This window comes from Mus pahari, chromosome 3 (assembly GCF_900095145.1).
Source record: "Mus pahari chromosome 3, PAHARI_EIJ_v1.1, whole genome shotgun sequence".
NCBI classification, from domain to species: Eukaryota; Metazoa; Chordata; class Mammalia; order Rodentia; family Muridae; genus Mus; species Mus pahari.
In genome coordinates, this window is record NC_034592.1 from 52,643,371 (window position 1) to 52,666,906 (window position 23,536).

Consider the following 23,536-nt stretch of genomic DNA (forward strand, 5'->3'; position numbering starts at 1 on the left):
CCTGCCCTAAACTTCAGTTGCTAAACTCCTCTAGCGCCTGTCAAACATTCCTGACCACCTGACTGTAGTAGTAGCCACAGGCCCCAGCTCTTGCTGAAACCTCACAGTGCTGCTGTGTTCTTCTGGTTCCAAAGCATGGTGAAAAATCCTTCCTCTCTTTCCTTGTATCTCTGTTTTACTCTTGGGACCTGGAAATCCTGCCTGTACCTGCTACCCAGCAATTAGTCCCCATATTCCTTTACTGACAGATCAGGAACCAACTGGGGTACAGTAACTTAGCGTCAGAACTGCCCCCCACAACAGAATGTGAAAACACTTCATTTTCTCCCCAGCATCAAATATCATTTATTATGTAGTATCAGGAATGAGATGTACCAGTAATAAAGCTAAGCCGAAAAGAATGGCTTTTGAATAACACACATTACCAGTCGAGTCTGAAGCATCCCAGAAAGCTCATATCCTGAGTGATTTTTCTCTGCAACCCCATTTTTGATGCTGAAACCTTCTTTACAGGCCATTAGATGGAGACATTGGACAAAGCATTTTACTACTTAGATGAACAAGTAAGTGGTGGAGAGATGGAAGAGAAAGAGACAAAATAGTGTGTGCACTAGGAAAAGAGATAGAACTGGAAACTTGAGGGTCGTGAGAACAGCCTCGTATGAATAGCTGGCAATGCCACATGAAGTCACGGTGATGTCCTGGCTTGTGCTATTGCTGAGGACCATTTCTGTGTTGGTGGCACCAAAGGAGCCAGTGTCTCTTACCATCAAAGCCAGGTGGATGCTCCTGGCCTTGGTGGCTGCCTGGCATTGTGCAAATGATGTGGCCCTGCCCCTTGCTGGCTGCAGCACTGGGTGAGCTAGCCACGATTAACTTTTCGCCTAAAGAATAGTAATATACTACTCATGAATAAAGACTAATATGTTGTTATGACCAGTTAACAGCTGGTGGGGATGTACAGGCAAGATCTTTTGCTTCTGTTTGTAGGAGATGAGTCCTATAAGAGAAGGTAACAGGTAATATTGTCTTGGACTACAGGAAAACTCATGAAGCCCTCACTTCCCAAGTGTTGGGACTATGAGCTTGATCCACCAGGCCCCACTTAAACATCCTTATTTGGAATTTTCCTACAATCAGGAAGTCTGGGAGTATATTTTGAAACAGGAAATACTATGATTTTCCCCCCTTTGTGTACTATGTCTAAATATCAATGTCATTGTAGCCTTTGATGCCAGTTCTCTCTATTCTAAATTTCCCTGAATATTTTTTAGTTCCTTTATTTACTCTCCATGCTAATCTGTACTTAAGGACAAAGAGCAGGCAGAGGGGCATGTCTGCTGGTTATCTTCACCAGCATCACAGGAGGATCACCTTCAGTTATTTTTCTTCATTATCTTTTCTTTCAGTATGGACTCCTTGATGTCTAAGCCATTAAACTTGTAGATTTTATTTTTTAGCAAATGGAAGCTAACAAGGACAGAATAACCAGAGTACAAAGCACATTTCCAAGATGTTGTGTTTTCGCTGTATCTGTCTCTGAATTTTTATTTTGAGGATCTCATGCATATACTCCATAGACAGGAATAAATGTTGCATAAGCTGTGAGGAAGACAATACTTAGAAAATTGTCATGATATTAAGAAGCATCTTGATCCCCACCTGGTGTCATGCAGCTTGCTTGGGCAGATCAAACCTGGGAAGATGCTTCTACTTGAAGCCACATAGCCCAGTTAGGCAGAACACACCAGAGACAACCTCAGCCTAGTACCATGCAGTGTTCATGGGTGAGGCAAGCCTAAGATGAGCCCTCCACTGGGTGCTTCTCAGTGTGGTCAGGGCATAACACTTCTACACTAACCCTAGACACCCAGAGGCTCTGGGTGCTACTTAGATGAACAAGTAAGTGGTGGAGAGATGGAAGAGAAAGAGACAAATAGTGTGTGCACTAGGAAAAGAGATAGAACTGGAAACTTGAGGGTAGTGAGAACAGCCTCGTATGAGTAGCTGGCAATGCCATATGAGGCCGCAGTGATGTCCTGGCTTGTGCTATTGCTGAGGACCATTTCTGTGTTGGTGGTACTAAAGGAGCCAGTGTCTCTTACCANCAAAGCCAGGTGGATGCTCCTGGCCTTGGTGGCTGCCTGGCATTGTGCAAATGATGTGGCCCTGCCCCTTGCTGGCTGCAGCACTGGGTGAGCTAGCCTCGCCAGGGCAGTGCTGAAGAGCTTGCCATGGTTGTACGGGTGCAGGAGAGCTGGCAGGCAGACCAGCTTAGCTGCCACCCAGGCCCAGATCCAGGGCTTTGAGTTGGCCCATCCCAATATCTACCCAGTCTATGAACTGCTAGAGTCTGTGAAGGGGGCAGTCATTTTCAGATAAAATTTTGACATACGACTAACACTTTTTTTCAGATATAGGAAGTGAATATCAACTATTTCACTGCGTTTTTGCAGCATAGCTGTGCTGATATATGCATGGGTGAGTTGGAAGGGGCAGTGTGTCGGCCTCCTCTCTGGTTTATATCTGCTGACTTCAGGTTGATTACTTGGAATTGGCCATAGTGTATTTGCATTATCAGAATTAGCAAACTGTACATAAAACACAAGCTTTATGTCCTCACCTTAACAAGGCCCCAGGTAAGGCACCTATTATTTTTAAAAAATCCTTTAAGTAAGTAAAGAGACTGAAGCTTTATCCTTAAGAAAAGCTGAGAATTGGACACCAGCACAGCCAATGATAGTCATCCATCTTGGAACTGTTTGTTACTTCGTTTGGAAATTATGTGCTTTTGTTCGTGGAACAAACAAAAATTGCAAAATCAAAACCCTCATGGGTGATATGATCAAAACATGCCTGGGTGAGCCCTTCACTGAGATTTCTGTCCAATCACATAGAACTATTTATCTGCAGTTTCTCTCTTAACTTTATACTTGTGGACTGTGTGAGGACATCTATGTGAACCCATCAGGGATTTAGCATTTATGTCAAACTGCCTGAGTCCACAGCTCTAAAACTTCCAGCTGTGCTGGATAGCTTAATGACATAGCACAACTAAAGTCATTTGAAAGGGGGTAGCCTCAAGTAAGAAAAATGCCTCCAAAGATCAGGCTGTGGGCAAGCTCGAAGGGCATTTTCCTAATTGGTGTTTTGAAGGAGGAGGGCCCAGTCCATTGTGGGTGGTGCTACCCCTGTGCTGGTGGTCCTAGATTCTATAAGAAAGTAGGCTGAGCAAGCCATGGGGAGTAAGCCAGTAAGCAGCACCTCTCCATGACCTGTGCATCAGCACCTGCCTGCAGGTTCCTGTCCTGGTTGAGTTTCTGTCCTGGTATCCTTCAGTGATAAACAGTATTATAGAATTGTAAGCCATATTTGTTTGTCTCCCCAAACTCGACTTTGACTCATGGTGTTTCATTATAGCAATAGTAATCTGCAGATCAACAAAGATGCACTATTTGGTAGCAATGCTATGTAGAGGAATTAATGATTTCAAACTTCCTAATAATGATTCTGTATAATTCCTAAATTTATACAGTAATGGTGAGCCCTCTATAGAAAAAGCTGCAATAAGGGCTCTGCAAACCTTATGTGTCACAGAATAATTGCACTAAGGATAGAAAGGAGGCTTGGAACAAGTTTATGGCCAGGGAAAACATTCATTCTAGGCTAGTTGCGAAACCATTATCTGCTAACTAAGGTCATAAACTTGGAACAATTTATTGTAGATGCAATACGTTAGATAATAAAGATAGGATTTATCTATACAAAATTTCAAAACTAATGAGACACAAAGCAGATGATTTGCCTCTTGATAAAAACCATGCTGACTTAGACATAAGAATTACTGTTTTAAGCTTTTAATGATCCTGTGGAACTATTGACAGATAACGAATGCTTAATTAGGTAATGAATCTTAATGGAAATTCATGTAAACATTCCTACTGAAACTTTTTGATTTATGATGATCTTTGAGAATGTGAACATGCTTGGAAGACCATATGATCTATTCTCCTGAGGAAATATAAATGCTATGAATAACAATAAGGTATGAGCTTTTTCTTTTTCATTTTTTATCCACAAGGCTTCTTTCATTCAGCAATAAAAAGGTGGAAACTTTTTTTTTCTCTAAGCAATACATGTTGGAGCTTAGTTTTCATAATGAGTGAAAGCTTTTTGTGTGTTGATATATATATATATATATATATATATATATATATATATAATGTATATATGTAAGCATGCATAAATTCTTGCAGAGTTGAGACATGTGGTTGGGCCTGACCAGAACCAGAACATGTATATGTAATATATGAATGTATGTGTGTCTGTGCATATTTACTTGTGTAATAGTTTTTCTTTCAGTATGACTTTCTTTTACTGGCTCACAAATAGTTAATAAGCTTCAAACCTCCCTTTCTGGGAAAGGCCAGTGAGAGTTGAGGTTCCAGGGCAAGAGCGAAAGAAGCTCTAATGCTGCTGTCATCAAGAATTAGTTACCAATGTCTATCTGTCTGTCTGTCTGTCTGTCTGTCTGTCTATACACAGGAGAGTTTCTCACTGGTCATTCTTGCCAACCACCAATAATTAGTTTTGTTCTGTCAGTTTTGGCTCCGTAAATCACCAGTGGCTGTTACTGGGCCCTGTCTGCTATCAGCATGACCCCAATCGCCAATGCTTCTGTCCAGAGTTGTCTTTCTAGAGAGAGAGAGAGACCATGTGATGGGAAGGCTCCCAGTCCTGGGGAAAACTCTACAAACAAGTTGACCTTCATGCCTAATGACATAAGATCTTCAGAAAATCCTTAAGAAGAACTGGGGGTAACTGGGAGAGTGACTTAATCTAAATTGGAGCTTAAAAAGTTCTCTTTCATTCAATGGAAAATCTGTAATAGCAAATCAAAGGGGAAGCCAAAAGCTCAGTAAATAATGACTGTCACAAACAGTAGGGCCTGAGACTAGGGCAATGTTGACAGGAATAAATGGACATGGGCACTTGCTGCAGGATGCAAGAAGAGTCCTGGCTGATGATTCAAATGTCACACAAGGAAAGAAAATAAAAAAGTGTGAGGTTTTTTTCAATAGCAGATGTATACCATGACATGCAAATGTACATCACTTCATTTGTAGTCAAGTAGTGTATAGTTTTGTAGGGGGAAGAGTGTATACACTTTTGCAAATGGGAGAAAGAATTGCTCATGTTACTTAATTTCTTTCAACCCTTTTCACTGCGATAAGTGATAATGCACTTCTAATATTTCCAAGCCCTCAGATTTCTCTGTATTTTTAGTAACATACAATTTAAATGCAATAGAAATATAATTGTTCAATTAAATCACCCAATAATTGCCCTAATATAAAGTAATTAAAATAATTTTGAATCTACAAATATACTTTTCAGTAATAATAAGAAGTCTCTCTGAGTTTTTAATTTTCTATTTCCTTTCTGATTTTAGCCTTTTCAGTTTCCCTTGAGAGGCCCTAGAAATCAAAAAAACAAAAAAAAACAAAAAGTAATTTAAAAGCCCAATTTTCACTGTAGAAGCTAAAGTTTGGTGACTTTTAGGCAGAGTTTCAAGAGATTCTTGGGCATGAAATTACTTACTGACTATCCAGTTTGCAGCAACTAGATTATTTGATATCTTGGGGGAAGGGTTATAAAGCTGTGGTTAAAATTTAATAATCTTTTGATTGAAAGACTAATCTTTCAAGCAATTAAAGATTTCTGGGACCTAAAAGCAAAAGGGAAGTAATCCAGAGAGTGATAAGGTGACCTTGCAGCTGTCCCACGAGTATTTTGCTGTTCTCAGTAGCCTAGAGACGTGTTTGTTGCTATTGCTATTGCTATTAGTATCTTATGAAGGTATAAATATTTTCTGCCATGACAAATGAAAAATGCCTTTCAAATATGCATGTCTTAATCACTGTTCTCTTGCTGTAAAGAGACACCATGATCGTGAAAAAGAAGCATTAATTGGGGGCTTGCTTACTGCTTCAGAGGTTTAAGGCAGGCAGAGAGAGAAAGAAGAGAGGAGGGGGAGGGGCAGGGGGAGAGGGAGGGAGGGGGAGGATGGAGAGGGTGGGGAGGCTTTTTTTAAATTTACCTTACATTCTGCTCACTGCTGCCATTCCTGGTCACCCCCTCCACAATCTCTCCCCCTCCCCCTCTTTCTCCTCTGAGAGGGTGGATGCTCCCCTGGGCATTCTCTCACTCTGGCACATTAAGTCTCTGCAGGTCTAGGCACATCCTATCTCACTGAGGCTAGACGAAGTAGCCCTGCTAGGAGAACCTATCCCACAGAGAGGCAAGAGCTTTGGGATAGCCCCTGCTCCAGTTTTCCTGCACCCACATGAAGGCCTAGCTGCACATCTGCTACATATGTGGGGGTGGGGGTGGGCTTAAGTCCAGTCTGTAAGTCCCGTCTGTGTATGCTCTTTGGTTGGTGGTTCAGTCTCAGAGAGCCACAAGGGTCCAGGATAGTTGATTCTGTTGCTCATCCTATGGAGTTCCTCTCCTCTTTGGGGGTTCTCAATCCTTTCCCCAACTCTTCTGCAACAGTCTCCGAGCTCCATCCACTGTTTGGCCGTGTGGTCTCTGCCTCCATCTGAGTTAGCTGCTGGATGGAGACTCTCAGTGAACAGCCTTGCTAGACTCCTGTCTTCAAGCCTAGCAGAATATTACTAGTAGTGTAAGGGGTTGGTGCTTGCTCATGGGATTCTTCTCTAGTTGGGCCAGTTATTGTTTGGTCATTCCCCCAGTCTCTGCTCTATCATTGTCTCTACATTTCTTGTAGACAGGATAGATTTTGGGTTGAAAGTATTGTGGTAGGCTGGTGTGCCTACCTCTCGCTGGAGTTCCTGCTTGGCTACAGGGAGTGTCCTATTTAGGTTTCATATCACCAATGTAGTGAGTCACAAATAAGGTCAACCCCATTGATTCTTGGACGCCTCTCCTATCCCAGATATGTCCTGGGGATACCCCCTCCTCCCCACTACAATTGCAGATTTCTATTTATTCTCATGGCCATCTGACCGTATCTCCCGTCTCTCCCCTCACCTGAACAGTGTCCCCCATTTTCCTCCCCATCCACTTTCCACCCAGTTTTCTCCCCCTTCTAAGTAAGATTCAAGCATCCTTACTTGGGCCTTCCTTCTTGCTTCTTCCTTCTTTGGGTCTGTGGAGTGTAGCATAGGTGTCCTGTGTTTTGTGGCTAACACCCACTTATAAGCAAGTACATGCCAAGCTTCATTCACTTGCCTTTGAAATTCATGATGCTTTTGTTTTTAATAGCTGAATAGTATTCCATTACGTAGATGTACCACATTATCTTCATCCAGTTCTTCAGTTGAGGGACATCTAGGTTGTTTCCAGTTTCTGGCTATTGTGAATCAAGCTTCTATGAACATAGTTGGTCAAAAATCCCTGTGGTATAGTGGAACATCTTTTGGGTGTATGCCCAGGAGTGGTATAGCCAGGTGGTGAGGTAGAACTATTCCCAGTTTTCTGAGAAACTGCCAAAGTGGTTTCCAAAGTAGTTGTATAAGTTTGCACTCTTACTAGCAATAGAGTGTTCCCTTTTCTCCACATTCTTGCCAGCATGTGCTATCCCTTGAGTTTTTGATCTTAGCCATTCTGATAAATGGAAGATGAAATCTCAGAGACATTTTGATTGTCATTTCCCTGATACCTAGGGACTTTTTAAAAGTGCTTCTTGACCATTCAGGACTCCTCTGTTGAGAATTCTCTGTTTAGCTGTGTACCCCATTTTTAATTGGGTCATTCAAGTTCTTAATGTCTAACTTCTTGAGTTCTTTATACATTTAGGATGTTAGCCCTCTGTCAGATGTAGGGTGGGTGATGAGCTGTTCTCAATCTATAGGATGCTATTTTGTCCTGTTGACAGTGTTCTTTGCCTTATAGAAACTTTTCAGTTTCATGAGGGACTGTTTATCAATTGTAAATCTTGCAACCTGTCTTAGTCAGGGTTTCTATTCCTGCATAAACATCATGACCAAGAAGCAAGTTGGGGAGGAAAGGGTTTCTTCGGCTTATATTTCCATACTGCTGTTATCACCAAAGGATGCAGGACTGGAACTCAAGCAGGTCAGGAAGCAGGAGCTGATGCAGAAGCCATGGAGGGATGTTCTTTACTGGCTTGCTTCCCCTGGCTTGCTCAGCCTGCTCTCTTATAGAATCCAAGACTACCAGCCCAGAGATGGTCCCACCCACAAGGGGCCTCTCCCCCTTGATCACTAATTGAGGAAATGCCCCACAGCTGGATCTCATGGGGGGCATTTCCCCAACTAAAGCTCCTTTCTCTGTGATAACTCCAGCTGTGTCAAGTTGACACAAAGCTAGCCAGTACACAGCCTGATCCATTGGTGTTCTGTTCAGGAAATTGTCTCCTGTACCAATAAATTCAAGGCTATTCCCCAATTTTTGTTCTATTAGATTTAGTGTATCCAATTTTACATTAACAGCTTTGATCCACTTTGACTTGAGTATTATGCATACTTCTACATACGGACATTCCGTTAGACCAGCACCATTTATTGAAGATGACCTTTTCCCCCACTGTATGTTTTTGGGTTCTTTATCAAAGATCAAGTGCCATAGGTATGTGGGTTTATTTCTGGACTTTGATTCTATTACATTGATTGACCTATCTGACTCTGTACCAATACCACATGGTTTTTAATGATTGCTTTGTAATATAGCTTGAAGTCAGGAATGGTGAATCCCCTAGAAGATCTTTTATTGTTGAGCACTGTTTTGGCTATCCTGTTGTTTGTTTGTTTGCTTCTTAAGTTTTTTTTGTTTTTCCATATGAAGTTCAGAATTGCTCTTTCCATGTCTGTGAAGAATTGTGTTGGAATTTTAACAGAGATTGCATTGAATCTGTAGATTGCTCTTGGTAAGATGGCCATTCTCACTATGTTAATCCTACCAATCCTTGAGCATGGGAGATCTTTCCATCTTCTAATATCTTTCTCAACTTCTTTCTTGAGGGTCTTGAACTTCTTGTTATTCAGAATTTTCACTTGCTTGGTCAAGTTACATCAAGATATTTTATATTATTCATGGCGATTGTAAAGAGTGTTGTTTTTCTAATTTCTTTCTCGGACCATTTATCATTTGTGTAATGGAAGGCTACTGATTTCTGTGAGTTAATTTTGTATCATCCAGCCACTTTGCTGAAGGTGTTTGTCAGCTGTAGGCCTTCTCTTGTAGAAGTTTTGGGGTTGCTTATGTATAGTGTTATATCACTCCCAAACAGCAATACTTTGACTTCTTTCTTTCCAATTTGTATCCCCTTGATCTCCTTTAGTTGTCTTATTGCTCTAGCTAGAACTTCAAGTACTATATTGAATAGATGGGGAGAGAATGGGCAGCCTTGTGTTGTTCCTGATTTTAGTGGAATTGATTTAAGTTTCTCTCCATTTAATTTGATGTTGGCTATTGGCATGCTGCATATTGTTTTGATTGTGTTAAGGTATGTTCCTTGTATCTTTGATCTCTCTAAAAATTTTAACATGAAGGGGTGTTGGATTTTGTTAAAGATTTTTTCACATTTAATGAGATGATCACGTGATTTTTAAGAATTTAGTTTGTTTATATGACAGATTACATTGATGTATTTTTGTATATTGAATAAATCCTGCATCCCTGGGATGAAGCTTGCTTGATCATGGAGGATGAAGATTTTGGTATGTTTCTGGATTGTGTTAGCAAGTATTTTATTTAATATTCTTGCATCCATGTTAATAAGAGAAATTGCTGTGAAATTCTCCTTCTTTATTGAATCTTTGTGTAGTTTAGGTATCAAGGTGACTTCATTGAATGAGTTTGGCAGTTTTCTTTCTGTTTCTATTTAGTGGAATAATTTGAGGAGTATTGAGATTAGTTCTTTGAAAGTCTGATGGTGAGGTGTGTTTCTTGTATGCCACAGAATTATGGATCTTGTTTACTGTCTAGTCTGTTAGCCTGTGTCTTTTTATTGGTGAATTGAATCCACTGATGTTCAGATATATCAATGACCAAGGATTGTTAGTTCCTGTTATTTTGATGTTGTAGAATTTGCCTACATATATAAGTATGCTGTAGTGGTATGATCGAGAATGGTTCCCATAGGCTCATATATTTGAATGCTTGGTCACCCGTCTATTGTGGAATTCGCTGATCTTCCTTAAAGTCAAGAGCTCTGCTAAAACTTTTGCATGGCTAATTCCCAGAGTTCTGAAAATGATCATCTGAATCATTGCAGTAAGTTTTACTACTTAAAGAGAAGAGAATTTCCAGAAGGCTTTATTCATTTATTTCCTTAGATAGCTTGAAAATACGAATTCATTAAAATTTTGAACCCCAAACCTCAAATTAAATGATATTTAATTTTAAATCATTCACGAGTGGGAAGTTACTCTTAAGAATAAAAATCTTGACAGGGTGGGGGTGATGCACACCTTTATTCCTAGTACTCTGGAGGCAGAGACAAGAGGATCTCTGAGTTTGTGGTCAGCTTGGTTTACAGAGAGAGTTCCAGGACAGCTAGAGACACCTTGACTCTAAATACCTGACATAGCTCTTTCTTGTGAGGTTATGCCAATGCCTGACAAATACAGAAGTGGATGCTCACAGTCACCTATTGGATGGAACACAGGGCACCTAATGAAGAAGCTAGAGAAAGTACCCAAGAAGCTAAAGGGGTCTGCAACCCTATAGGAGGAACAACAATATGGACTAACCAGTAGCCCCCTCCCCCAGAGCTGTGTCTCTGTGTCTCTAGCTGCATATGTAGCAGAGGATGGCCTAGTCGGCCATCAGTGGGAGGAGAGGGTCTTGGTCTTATGAAGATCATATGCCCCAGTACAGGGTAATGTCAGGGCCAGGAAGCAGGAGTAGGTGGGTTGGGGAGCAGGCCAGGGGGAGGGTAGAGGGGGCTTTGGGGATAGCATTTGAAATGTAAATGAAGAAAATATCTGATAAGAATGCCTTAAAAAGAAATATCTAATAAAATGCATAAAAATGAAAAGAAAAAAGGAAAAAGGGGGTTTAATAAACCATCCCTTCAGTGATTATTGAAAAAGAATCAACCAACAAAAAACAAAATAAAACAACAAAAACAAAAACAAAGAAAACAAAAAGTATATGGTATACTTGTTTTCTGGAGGCAGCATATAAAATATTGTAACGAATACAGAGTACTTCTAACTTAAAACACGGAGTAAGTCTCAGGCCATGTGATGCCCATGACTGTCTTTCTTCCTAAGACAAATCCCTTTGGCACATTAGATTAACCAAACTAATTTGAAAAGTGGGAAGCCCCATGCTCTAGAATAAAAAGCAAGTGGGAAAAGTTGACGAACCTGTTTATTCAACATCTAAGGTACAAGAAAATATAACTGCAGATATACATTTCTACATGCAATAAAGTAAGGTACCATTTATTCATTAAGGACGCAGAAATTCACTTAAAACACTATTAGTTTAAGATATATTTTGAGAAGTTCATTCTTAAAGAATGTTCTAAAAAACCTCATTAAGAAGAACCCCACCTCTGTGGTTATTGCATATAGTTATTAGCAAGGGTAGAAAAGATCGTTCATTATTCACTGATAAACAAAGCCAAGATCAATTGTTCTCAAATGAAGAAGATTTTTGTCTCCAGGAAAAAGTTGGCAGAGTCTAGAGACATCTTTGTTATATTATAATATAGTTAGAAGAGCAGTCTATTGACATGTAATAATCAGACTTTGGGATGTGGCTAAGCACAGGACAATCCACTAGGTGGCACCATACAACAAAGAATTAAGTAACTCAAAAAGCAATGCCTATTGAGAAACCTTCAGGGAGAGGGGCTTTAATGTAGAATTATTATTTTGTACTTGATATTATTTGTTTTTATTTTTTACTTATACATAAAACTATTGAGAAAAAGTTGTAAATGTAATCTTTACCATAATCAGTTATGTTTGTTCATTTTAGGAGTATTGCAGTTCAGATCTACATAAATATTCATGTTGGAGCCTCCTCCAGGACTGTTGTCTATGGACAATCTATGTCAGAAAGTTATCAGAACCTGACTTGATTCATTTGGGCCAGTTTTGATAAAAAAAAATAAGTACAGCCAGGAGGCAATGAAGGTAAAGTGCTTTTACATGGTTATTTGATGATAACAGTTGACAAAGTCTCCCAGATCACAACCTTATGAGGTTGCACCATGATCACAAACAAACAAACAAATAAAAACATTTTCTGTAAGTGCATTTGCTCAGTAACCTTCTGTTCATCCTCACAGTGGTGCCACACTTACCAAGCCTTGTAGCTAAGGACTCCACCTTTAAAATATACTACTTAATCCTCCTGGATTTATCTTTAAAACCTGGGGGTTGGAGAGGGGTGCGCCTCAAAATGTATGTGCATATTCCTACTGTTGTGCTCTGCTATTTACAAATAAATATCAATATTGAAAGGAAAATCTCTCTCTGACCAGGTTGCACAGGTTGATCTAGGCATGTACTATATTACTGTTTAAAGACAAGGTAAACTGAAGGGATAGCTGTTAAGATAGAGGAACATGGATCATGATAGTAAAATAGACAACTAAAGGCGAGAGAAGCAGTCATGACTTAGGGCTTGCAGCCAGAATATGGTTTATTGGCAAATTAGTACAGACTTCATAAAAGCATTACTAAGGGTTTCAAGAGTGCTCATAAGACTAAGAGGAAAATGTTACCGAGTTCCAAAGAAGTAATTATGCAAAATTTGAAGCACACAAAAAACATTATTGAGCAAAAGCATGCTGGCTACATGTGCTGAAAAAAGATTTGAAAGTCTGTTGAGTTGGGGAGTTGGTCAAGAAGTTATTGTATTGTGTTTTAAAGAGGAACAAGTGATGAAGGGTGGGGGTTCTGGGTGAAGCATTGGCGATGGAATTTAGAGTCCAGTAGCGGATTTGCATTATGAATAAGTATTAGTGAAGAATCACAGATAGGCAAGGAAGAGGGCTATTAGGAAACCATACAAGGGGTGGTGATATTTATGTTACGATCGTTACCGTGGGGAATGATAGCTTTAGTAGGAGAGAACAGAGCTAGCTGCTTGCCCTATGAGGACCATGTGAATTCCTCCGAGAATGAAGGCCTCTACAAGTTCAGAGCAGAAATCTACCTGGGTGCCATGGTAGTCAGAAGCCTGCTCTTAGATTCTTCTCCCTCTCCCCAAATAAAATCCTTCGTTTTAGCTCCCCGGTATCTGGTGTTTGATTGTGACACTCTGAACTCACAAGAACCAACACAAGCACAGTGATACCTTGGCTGCCTCAGCTTATATCATATAATATGCTAAACTGGTGCGTTCATATACTTCACATCTCCCGACATGTGTAGACTTGGAAACACGTTTATGACTCACAAGTGACATTTGGAAATATATTGCTGCAGTGCTCTTCAGCTTACATGGTAAACATATGGGATGTTGGGTATATGTCATGTTCTCATTGACCTAGAGATTATATTGCTTAAAGTCAACCACTTTCTTTAGCTTCCAATTATAAATTGATGAGATGTCTTGAAGCCAAGAACAGAATGCACTCTAAATGGTAGATATGAAAAGCATGGTAACCCGGGGCGAAAATGGCCTTTAAACATCTAAGACTAACTACTGCCTTCTTAGCTTGAGTTTTATTTGGTGTGTGTGTGTGTGTGCACGCGCATGCATGCTATTAGTGTATCTCTCTTTCTTTGACTTTCTCCACTTTTTACTTCCACAGTATGTTAGCCATTTTGCTTAATCAAACCAAAACAAACAAAACATTTCCTAGTCGCTGTTTGGTCGTCTCAATGAATTAGCCCAGCACACTGAATTTTAAGAGAATGTATTTGTCTTCAATACCTCATAACAAATTATCACACAATTAGCAGCTTACAATTTATTTCCCTGGCTTGCTCATCATTTTTCAGGAAGTGATTAACTGTAAATGTTTGTGTTTTCTGCATGGAGACTGGTGCATTGAGAATTTCATTCATATATAAAATGAAATATGACCATATCTACCCTATTCCTCCCAGCAATTTCTTTCATATCCCCTAATACTTGTCTTACTAATTTCCGAGTTCTCATATGAACTAAGCCCGGATTAACTAACTCAAGATGACCATATGTGCATGTGTGTGTTCCCATTATATCCTCCATAGAAAATGGTTCTCCCTTCTACAGGAACTATCTATCCTTACACAGGATGGGATATCTACCATTTACCATCTTCCATCAACCATCTACCATCTACCCCATGTATGCAGAGATTTTGTCTGGTATGATCTTATTTATATAAGCTGTTGTGAGACCATGATTACAGTAACCATGCCATGTCCCAAAGGACAAGTCTCAGCACTCCTCCATCCCCTCCAGCCCTGGCGTTCTTTCTTTACCGTCTTCTGTAATGAGCTTTGATGCTGGTACTGTGGTTGATAGCAACATTTCATTTAGGACTGAGCACTCGAGTCTCTTATCTCAGCACTCTCACAGGTACACATCTCTCCATTGTCTGTTGCAAAAAGGAAGATGATCTGACCAAGGTCTATGTGCATAAACATAAATACTTAGAAGGCACTTTGAGAGCATGTCATTTAGCAACACAACAGGAGTATGTTATATCCTTGGGTCTATGATCTCCTCAGCTATAGGCTTCTGACCAGGCCTGTGATTACCTCAGGTAAAGCAAGGCTCAAATCTAATAGAAAGTGTCAGTTACTCTAACATTGGTGCCACTGCTAACAACTAGGCACATTTTAACTATAAGATTGATGTTTTAGGTGTTCTATTGCTTTGATGAAACTCCATAACCCAAAGCAACTTGAGAAGACATGCTTTTTTTGTTTGTTTTGTTTTGTTTTTGTTTTTGTTTTTTCAGCTTCATCACAGTCCTTCACTGAGGGATAACTTAGCAGAAACTCACATGGGGCAGGAACTTAGATGCAGGAGCTGACGAAAAGGCTATGGAGGAGTGCTGCTTACTGGCTTGCTCCTTGTGGCTTGCTTTGCCTGCTTTCTTATACAACTCAGGACCACCTACCAAGGACCACTGGGCCTTACCACATTAATCACTAATTAAGAAACTACATACACTACAGACTTACCTATAAGCTGGATAGATGGGGGCATTTTCTCATTTGAGAATTTCTCTTCCAAATGACTCCAGCTTGTGTTAAGTTGACATAAAACTAGCTAAACAGTTAGTGTCACGGCGTGCATTGTCCAGCACTGGTTAAAATCATCAATATCTTTTCTCTCCCAGCATCTTCTACAGCTGTTTTCATCATTATGAAAGCAGAGGCAGCACTTGCTAGCAGAGGAAGTTTCTGGGTAGGTTTGTATCGATGTCTCTATATCCAGAATCCAAATTATTTGGCGTCTTCCTCAGTACGGATTTATAATGTAGCTATGGTGGGTAAGGAAAATCAATGCTAATAGCCTGTGTCATTTTGGAGACCTGTACTTGATTAATAACTCATAGGTTTGATATACCATGCCTTGTACCTTGCACTATTTTCAAATAATAACCCATGTTTTCTGGGAAAAACACTGTGCAATCAGGGAGGGAAATTAAAGAGATGTAAACAGACATATGGAATCCCATTACCTCACAACCCAATTTTCTTTTTTTTAAAGGAGAGCATTAGTGGAACACTTGTGAAAAGAAAGAAGAGGGAGGAATGCTAAGATTTAAAGGATTGAGCAGGAATAGGGGCAGGAGATGGAGGTTACGAGGTAGTGTGTAAGGCCACCAAAAATAAGGTTACTGTTTTTGCTTCTTTAAGGTGAAGTTCCTGTGTTACAACTGTTTCAAACCTTTTATATGAGTGAAATAGAATCCTCACATAAATACTTTGTGTTCTCGAGTACTGGAAAAAAAATCACATATAAACATTTTTTTAATTGATAAAGGAATGGGAAATATACCTTAAAAATGAAGAAAATAAATCTTGGGATTCACAAACAACTGCAGGATCAACAATAAGTAAAAAAAATGTTTTTGTTTAATGAACATATAGAAACCTAGTTTAAGTTTAGAAGCATTTGGAAATAATTATAATTTAGTGGAGAATGTTCTTTTTAATGAGATATATTTTTGATAAATTATAATTCTATATTTTACTGAATTTTATATGAATTATATTAGTATTTTAGAAAATTAGATTTTGGTAAGGGAATATAACTTAAAAGATATTCTGCTTGGATAAAATACAATACAATTCAGAACTCCTTAGCAAGTGGAACAAGTGAAGCATTTTTTTGCTCTGTTCTTCTAGATTTTTTGATATTTGTAGGAATGTCTGATCTTTCAGTTAGACTGCAGGACAAACATTACAGAAGTTTCTCGAATCTTATCAAATTAGCTTTCTACAGACAGGTCAATCACGACTGAAAGAACAACTCTCATAGTGGTAGATTGGCATTAAGTGACACAAGTTTGCTCTCTTACATGTAACTGTCAATTATTCACATTCCTCTGTTGTGTTCATGAGGTGTTGTCTCAGCAGAATTCCCTTCTGCTCTAGCTCTTCCCATGAGAAAGATTGTCATGGGCTTTGCATCTCATTTTGCTTGAGTTACTGATTAGTGCAGTTTACAGCATGGAAGAGTTGAGCTTTGCTGTGGGAGGAAATATCTATCCATGCCAATAAACATGGTTGGAATGAATTATGTTATCATTCAGTGCCTATAATTTTATTTTACAGAGTGACTATGATAAATTTTAATAGCATTGCAGAAGTCCCTTGGAATGTTTTAAAACTATTTTGAATATAATTATACTTTTCTAAGGTTGAAATAATAGCACAACATAACAGCTACTAGTTTTACTCTGTGTTGCTTGAAGATCATCAAAAATAAAGGATGCTCACAGCTAAAATATAACACAGTGCTTTTAATTAATTACATAGATAAATATTAGAACAAATGCCTACATTTTTAGAATGATTTGAAATTCTGTAAATATCCATGCATTTTTACCTTAACATATTGGTTAATAAAAAAATATCTTTAATTCCAGCACTCAGGAGGCAGAGGCAGGCGGATTTCTGAGTGTGAGGCCAGCCTGGTCTACAAAGTGAGTTCCAGGACAGTCAGAGCTATATAAAGAAACCCTGTCTTGAAAAACAAAACAAAACAAACAAACAAACAAAAATGTTGGAATATTTGTGTAAACTAATTATATCACTAAATATTCATTGTTTACAGTAGAAAACATGGAACTCTTCAAGGAATATACTTATACATACTCATGTGAAACAGAAAATACTGTCATTATTGACCATGTATGTGGGCTACACTGTGGTTCTGCACAACCTACATGTAGCCTGGACTCCTATAAACCTTGGAAACTCATGCACTGGTACCCTTGTACCACTACTGGAGCCGATTCGTGATTCTGTGTTGTCAAGTATGGCTCTAGTCACTTCATGTTCTATCCCATGGACCTACCAAGTAGGACCGTGTCATATTTTCAAGGAGAAACAGAGACCCGTGTAGGAGAAACAATGCATCCAGGACATTCATTCAGAAGGTTATGAGCTGCTTGGTATCCATATATGGCTCTGTCTCTCTGTCTCTCTGTCTCTCTGTCTCTCTGTCTCTCTGTCTCTCTGTCTCTCTGTCTCTCTCTCTCTCTCTCTCTCTCTCACACACACACACACACACACACACCTGTTTTGTATGCTATGCAGCTTCCCTATGTTAAGAACAAGCCAACATGAGCGTGTGGCTAAGTGTTTGCCGTTGGTGGCTGTCTGTCTGTTTCTTCTCACTATACCCACCAGGTTGTGGATTTGAATGAATGACTTCGGTACTCCAGACTTTGCTTTCTTAAATTCTGCATTCAGGAGTCATTTACAAAAAAATCACAAAATACTTGGTTGCAAAGACCAAGATTGGAGGGGGGGGAAGGGGAGAAAAGGAAAAAATACCAACTGTTATTAGGGATCCAATGAATTTACCCCTCAAAGTGCTATTCTCACTGGGGCACAAAATAAACACAACATAAGTTTATTTTTAGCGACTTTTATTTTAGATTCTATTAACAGTTTTTAAGTATCAAGTACAACTACAGTGTAATTTTTGGACAAACTCAAACAGTTTGAGCATCCATGGGTCTATGGGTTTTGTAAACAGCATTCATATATTCATGGCTACTTACTCATTTTCTGGGAGCAATTCTTGCTTGCTTCCTCAGAAAACTAATAACATAGTGAGAACATATATTTAAAATCGATGGCTCCAAACACAAGTTCTAAACCCAGATCAAATCCTGACTATCCTTATTTAGTTGCCTCCTTGTCATTACTCCCCTTAACATATGACAAATCTGCTAGTAAGGGCTGCTTTATTTACATATTAACATTTGATGAATCTGCTAGTATGGGCTGCTTTATTTACATATTAACATTTGAGGAATTTGCTAGCATGGGATGCTTTATTTACATATGCATTTGTTTTTCACTCTTTTATAAAACTATCAAAATTCTACAAAGTCGTGCTAAATGTTTAGGATCGCAAATTGTGACAATTTGAATTTAGAAACAGCCCACAGATTTCTTATACTTTTTACACAGTGAAAAGAGACAAAACAGAAAAATGAGGTTCTCCTGTCTTCACACAACCCCGTGCATGGATTTGTAGTCACATATGCTTTCTTCTATTTAATGCTAACTTATATTTTTTGGGTAGTCACCATTCTATGCCAATAAGTAAAATAATTTCAGTGACTATTAGCTTCCATTGTTGACATTTTATAGTTAGTCCAAACACTAACAACATGAAATGGGGTGTAAGTTTTTTTTAGCTTTAATTAAATGCTATCCTAGTGTCAAATACTATTTTTAATTGATACAATGTCATAAGCAGTGATTTTGATGATAAACATATATGAATATAAAACTTAATATTACATTTAAAACTATAGTTCAGAACAAAATATGTTCAATATGATGTAGAAAAAAGAGAAACTTTATACCTGTTCATTTTTTTTTGTAATGCTAAAAAATTGTGTTGAGGAACCAGTTGCCAACATATTTTAAGTTTACACAAAAAACAGTCACTGCAAAAACATTAATAGTAAATTACAGACAATCCATAACATTCACACAAACTGTATCCATAAAAATGGACAATATAGTTATATTTTTATGGGTGTAAAAATGGTTTCGTAATTGAATGCATTAAAATTGTCACAAGTAGGATGTTTTGTGTGGCTCCCCCATTAAGTTGCCCAAACATATTTTAGCTGCTTGACAGATATGCAGTGCTCTGTATTGTCTGGCTTAGCACTGCATGGCATCATCCATAGACATTTAAAAGTAGCTCTCCAAACTGTTAATGATTAAAGACAGTTGTAAACAACCTTCAGCCTCGTACTTAATTTCTTAGATCCCTTAGGACAAATATTTGGAAAGAGATTCTTGTATAGGATACTGGACAGAGCACATAGTATGAAAACCTGGGCAAGTTCTGTCTAATTATCTCTTTTTGTCCTTGGTGCTTTGTCTCCTCTCCCTCTTTCTATTAGTCACTCTCTCTCTGTGTCTCTTCCTCTCTCTAGGGATGTTTAATACTTTCTTCTAAACTGGGAAAGAAATAAAGAATGTGTTTTAATGACTTATTTTATCAATATTCCTGTGTTCCTCTTTTAGTTTCATAGGCAAATGGATGAAGTATGTTTTATATATTTACTTCAAAGTTCCCCTCAGAATCATCTAAATAAAGCCCCTTTGTGCTTAAATGGCTCATCAGCTCATGTGGTTTTTTTTTGTTTGTTTGTTTGTTTGTTTGTTTGTTTTTCCCTCTGCAAGGATATAGATTTGGAAGAAAGATTTCACATTGCTGGAATAAAATTACGAGGGAATGTGCCAGGGTCATTCATTTCTAACAAGTACTTTAAAAACATGAAGTAGATTTCTAATCCTTCGCAGGGTAACTCCAACTATCTCAAAATGTTCTCTTTGACCGATCAATGCAAAATAGATTTCACACCATGGGTTAGGATATTAAGAAGGAAGTGACATCTATATTATTTACAGGGGGAAATAATAGTGCTTCAGAGGGTTAATTCTCCATAGGAAAGTCATAGCTAATAAAGCAAGCCAGTGAGACTCGCTCTTTGAATGTCGTTTCATTCATACTAAACACCTGGTGAACAGATAGACACTAAAAGCTGGCTGTTCCTTGTAACCCGAGAAGCTGCCAAACACATTAAGGATTGTATTTAAGAGATGCAGTCCATACTGTGCTCCAGTCATCTGCTCAAACAAGCGCTCAAGCATCTAGTACCTAAATGCATTTCAGGGTACATTAGAAAGGAGACATTAAATTTGCCTAGATATAAAGTATGACAAACCAAAATTACATAAGAAGGTAAATATGGCAACTGGCTTTTAGACGTGAGTCATGAGCTGTCTCATTGGGCAAACTAGATTGGATGAATATTAGTAAATAAAACATGTAAATAAATTTTTCTGTTAACAATATTCATATGTCTATGTGGAGAAACCTGATATTTATATTTCAAATAATGTTTCAAGTTCTGTGGTTATTGTACGAACAGAGTGGGTCATAAGACTGGGTAGCTGTTTCTTGTGATGTGTGCCTGAAGTTCCAGCTAAGCAATTTTGTGGGAGAATCATGTGAAAACAAAATGCCAAAGAAGTCCATAAATCAAGGTGAATGCTAATCTATATGAGTGAAAGTGATTTCTTAAACAAGTAGCCTACATATGTTTTTCAATTCCATGACATTTTACAGATACCTATAAATTGCTTTTGATGCAATGTAGGATAAGTTTCAGCACCTCAAAATATAAACTGAATTCTTTATGGACAAAGATTCTGTCTCCCTAATGATAAGATGTTTTGACAAAAACCTTCACCACTAATTCCCATTTCTTTTACAAGGAATTTCACTGCAAACCACAGGCGAAATATTTACATCGAATTCCAGATCACAGCTAATCCTGTTTGTATTTGTGACTGTGAGCATGTGTGCCTGAAATTTCTATATTCACATGGGTACACATTTACTTAGAATCTAGAGAAAAGAAATGGAGGCAAATGAGAAAATGTTCTACATGGTTTTCTGAATTTTAAAATGATTATGTCACCCTTGATTGCAGTAATGATTATTCCCTGTAGAGTTACACGCACACTTCTTACAGAATCATTGACCCACGCAAAAAGTAGCCGTGTGTAAATGCTTCTCTCTGTTTCATTGGATCAGAGCTAGTGGCTGTGCTACCTTTGGGAATATTTGATAAAAAGAGTTTGGCATAGACCTCCGTAAAAGAGTCTTATTAACACGAGTGAGTCACCTTCACAGGCTGTAAACAGTGTATCAAAACCAAAGCTCTATTTCCTGCTTTCGTCTTTCTCTTTGTCTTCCTTCTCTGTTTTGTCTGTTTCATATTTCTCTTGATCTGGCTTTGTGACACTGTCATAGGAAGGTGGAGAGATGGTAGAGGCGGTTGCATCTGTCTTTTCTGGACTTGAGTTCTCGTTAACATTATCAAAAACTATATCTTCTTTATTGGGCAAATCATCATCCCTGTCTCCATCTTTTATATATATACTTGATATATTCTTGACATTTTGCCTAAGGCGGTACCGTCTGTAAGCACGCTGAATGATAGTCGCAGATACATCCTCTTGTTTGCGCTTCAGTGTGGTTGTGATGGGTTCATAGGACACTTTAGATGGATTGGCTGACATAAACCTTTCTTCCATCTGTGAACGAAGAGAATCCATCTCTCCACTTTCACCTAGGACCCGTTTTGTAAAAGCAAATAAGATGTCCAGGCAGTGGATACGGTCTCCACTCACCATGGGCAGGTCCATGGCAATGAGCTGGACTTTGTTTGGCTTTGCGATAAGGAGGGGAGGATCCAGGGCTGCTGCAAAGTCAGAGAGCTTGCAGAACTCTATGAACTGGGTGGCATCAGGGTCAAACTTCTCCCAGACCTCATAGAACATCTCAAAGTCATCCTCACTCAGGGGCTCAGTACTTTCTTCTGTGGCAACGCTGAAGTTCTCCAGGATGACAGCAATGTACATGTTCACCACAACCAGGAAGGATATGATAATGTAGCTGACAAAGTAGAAAATTCCCACAGATGGATTTCCACAGTCCCCTTCCACTGAACTTCCTGGGTGAACCTTTTTTGGGTCACAATCAGGAGGTGCACTGTTGAGAATGGGGGCCAGCAGTCCATCCCAGCCCGCAGAGGTGGTGATTTGAAACAGGCAGATCATGCTGTTGCCAAAAGTCTCAAAGTTGAACATGTCATTAATTCCAGCTTCCTTTTTAACATAGGCAAAGTTGGACATCCCAAAGATGGCGTAGATGAACATGACCAGGAAAAGCAGGAGGCCGATGTTGAACAGCGCAGGAAGGGACATCATCAGAGCAAAGAGCAGCGTGCGGATCCCCTTGGCGCCTTTGATCAGGCGTAGGATTCGTCCAATCCTGGCCAGGCGGATGACTCGGAACAGGGTAGGGGACACGAAATACTTCTCTATCATCTCAGCAAGGAACATTCCTGTATTAGAGGGAAAAATAAACAGAAAAGTTTAAAGATCCATGTGGTACAATATCATGTATCTAAATAGCTTTATTCGACATTTGATAAATTCAGAATTGCTATTCTATCGATATTTTATTATTAAATATTGATTCGATATTTTATTAACTTCGTGTGACATTTTTCATCTTAACTAAATTCATGGACACACTCCTCTTTATTTTGGCTGGTAAGTTTTTTTTTTTTTTTCATTCTCTTGAGACTAAAGTTTGTGTCATGAATAGAAAAGACTATGCATGCTCAACACTCAAAAATTTATTTCCAGGGCTCAGAATATATAGCTCAGTGCTAGAGCTATGTGTAAACTAAATTCTACTAATAAAACACAAGTGTGTGTGTGTGTGTGTGTGTGTAAAATCATTTATAAAAATTTTAACTTAAAACATTTTCTCTCTCTCTCTCTCTCTCTCTCTCTCTCTCTCTCTCTCTCTCTCTCTCTCTTTCTTTCCTTTGCAATAGAGTCTGACTATGTAGCCTTTGTCCTTGAAAGGAGAATGGGATTTGTCATGTAAATAAGGTTGGCTTGGAACTCACAGAGATCTGCTTGCCTGGGCATCCCCTGGGCTGGGACTAATGGTGGGCATCACTCCAGCTGCCCAAGTTTTAAATACCATCCTTTGATTTCTATGGCTGTCAAACTGCACAAATTCCTATTGTGTGTTTAGTTGAGTGTTTTGCTTCTCAGAATCCTTTGAAACCTTTATTTTCACACACTGTTGCAGACGTCTTCACTGCTGTATTTTCAGTATATAACCACTGCCACATAAAAAGTTTCCCTGATAGCTTTATTGAAATTTAAATCCTTTCCTGTGAAAGGTGGTCACTGAGACTGGAGAAGTCTCTCAGAGGTTAAGATATATATATATATATATATATATATATATAGAGAGAGAGAGAGAGAGAGAGAGAGAGAGAGAG

The 23,536-nt window shown here is 38.8% G+C and overlaps 1 protein-coding gene and 1 long non-coding RNA gene across 3 annotated transcripts in view; one reads left to right on the top strand and one right to left on the bottom strand.

Moving 5' to 3' along the window:
- LOC110319362 overlaps window positions 1–23,536 on the top strand; it is a 101,130-nt gene that overhangs the window by 18,289 nt on the left and 59,305 nt on the right. The window contains exon 2 of the long non-coding RNA XR_003843457.1: window positions 22,351–22,530. This is a non-coding gene — a long non-coding RNA (uncharacterized LOC110319362). The remainder of the gene's footprint in view (window positions 1–22,350; window positions 22,531–23,536) is intronic.
- Window positions 20,070–23,536, bottom strand: part of Scn9a (sodium voltage-gated channel alpha subunit 9) — a 149,773-nt gene continuing 146,306 nt past the window's right edge. For both annotated transcript variants that reach the window (XM_021194855.1, XM_021194854.1), the window contains exon 27: window positions 20,070–22,576. In XM_021194855.1, coding sequence (XP_021050514.1) covers window positions 21,390–22,576 — 1,187 coding nt within the window. In that variant the 3' untranslated portion in view covers window positions 20,070–21,389. The remainder of the gene's footprint in view (window positions 22,577–23,536) is intronic.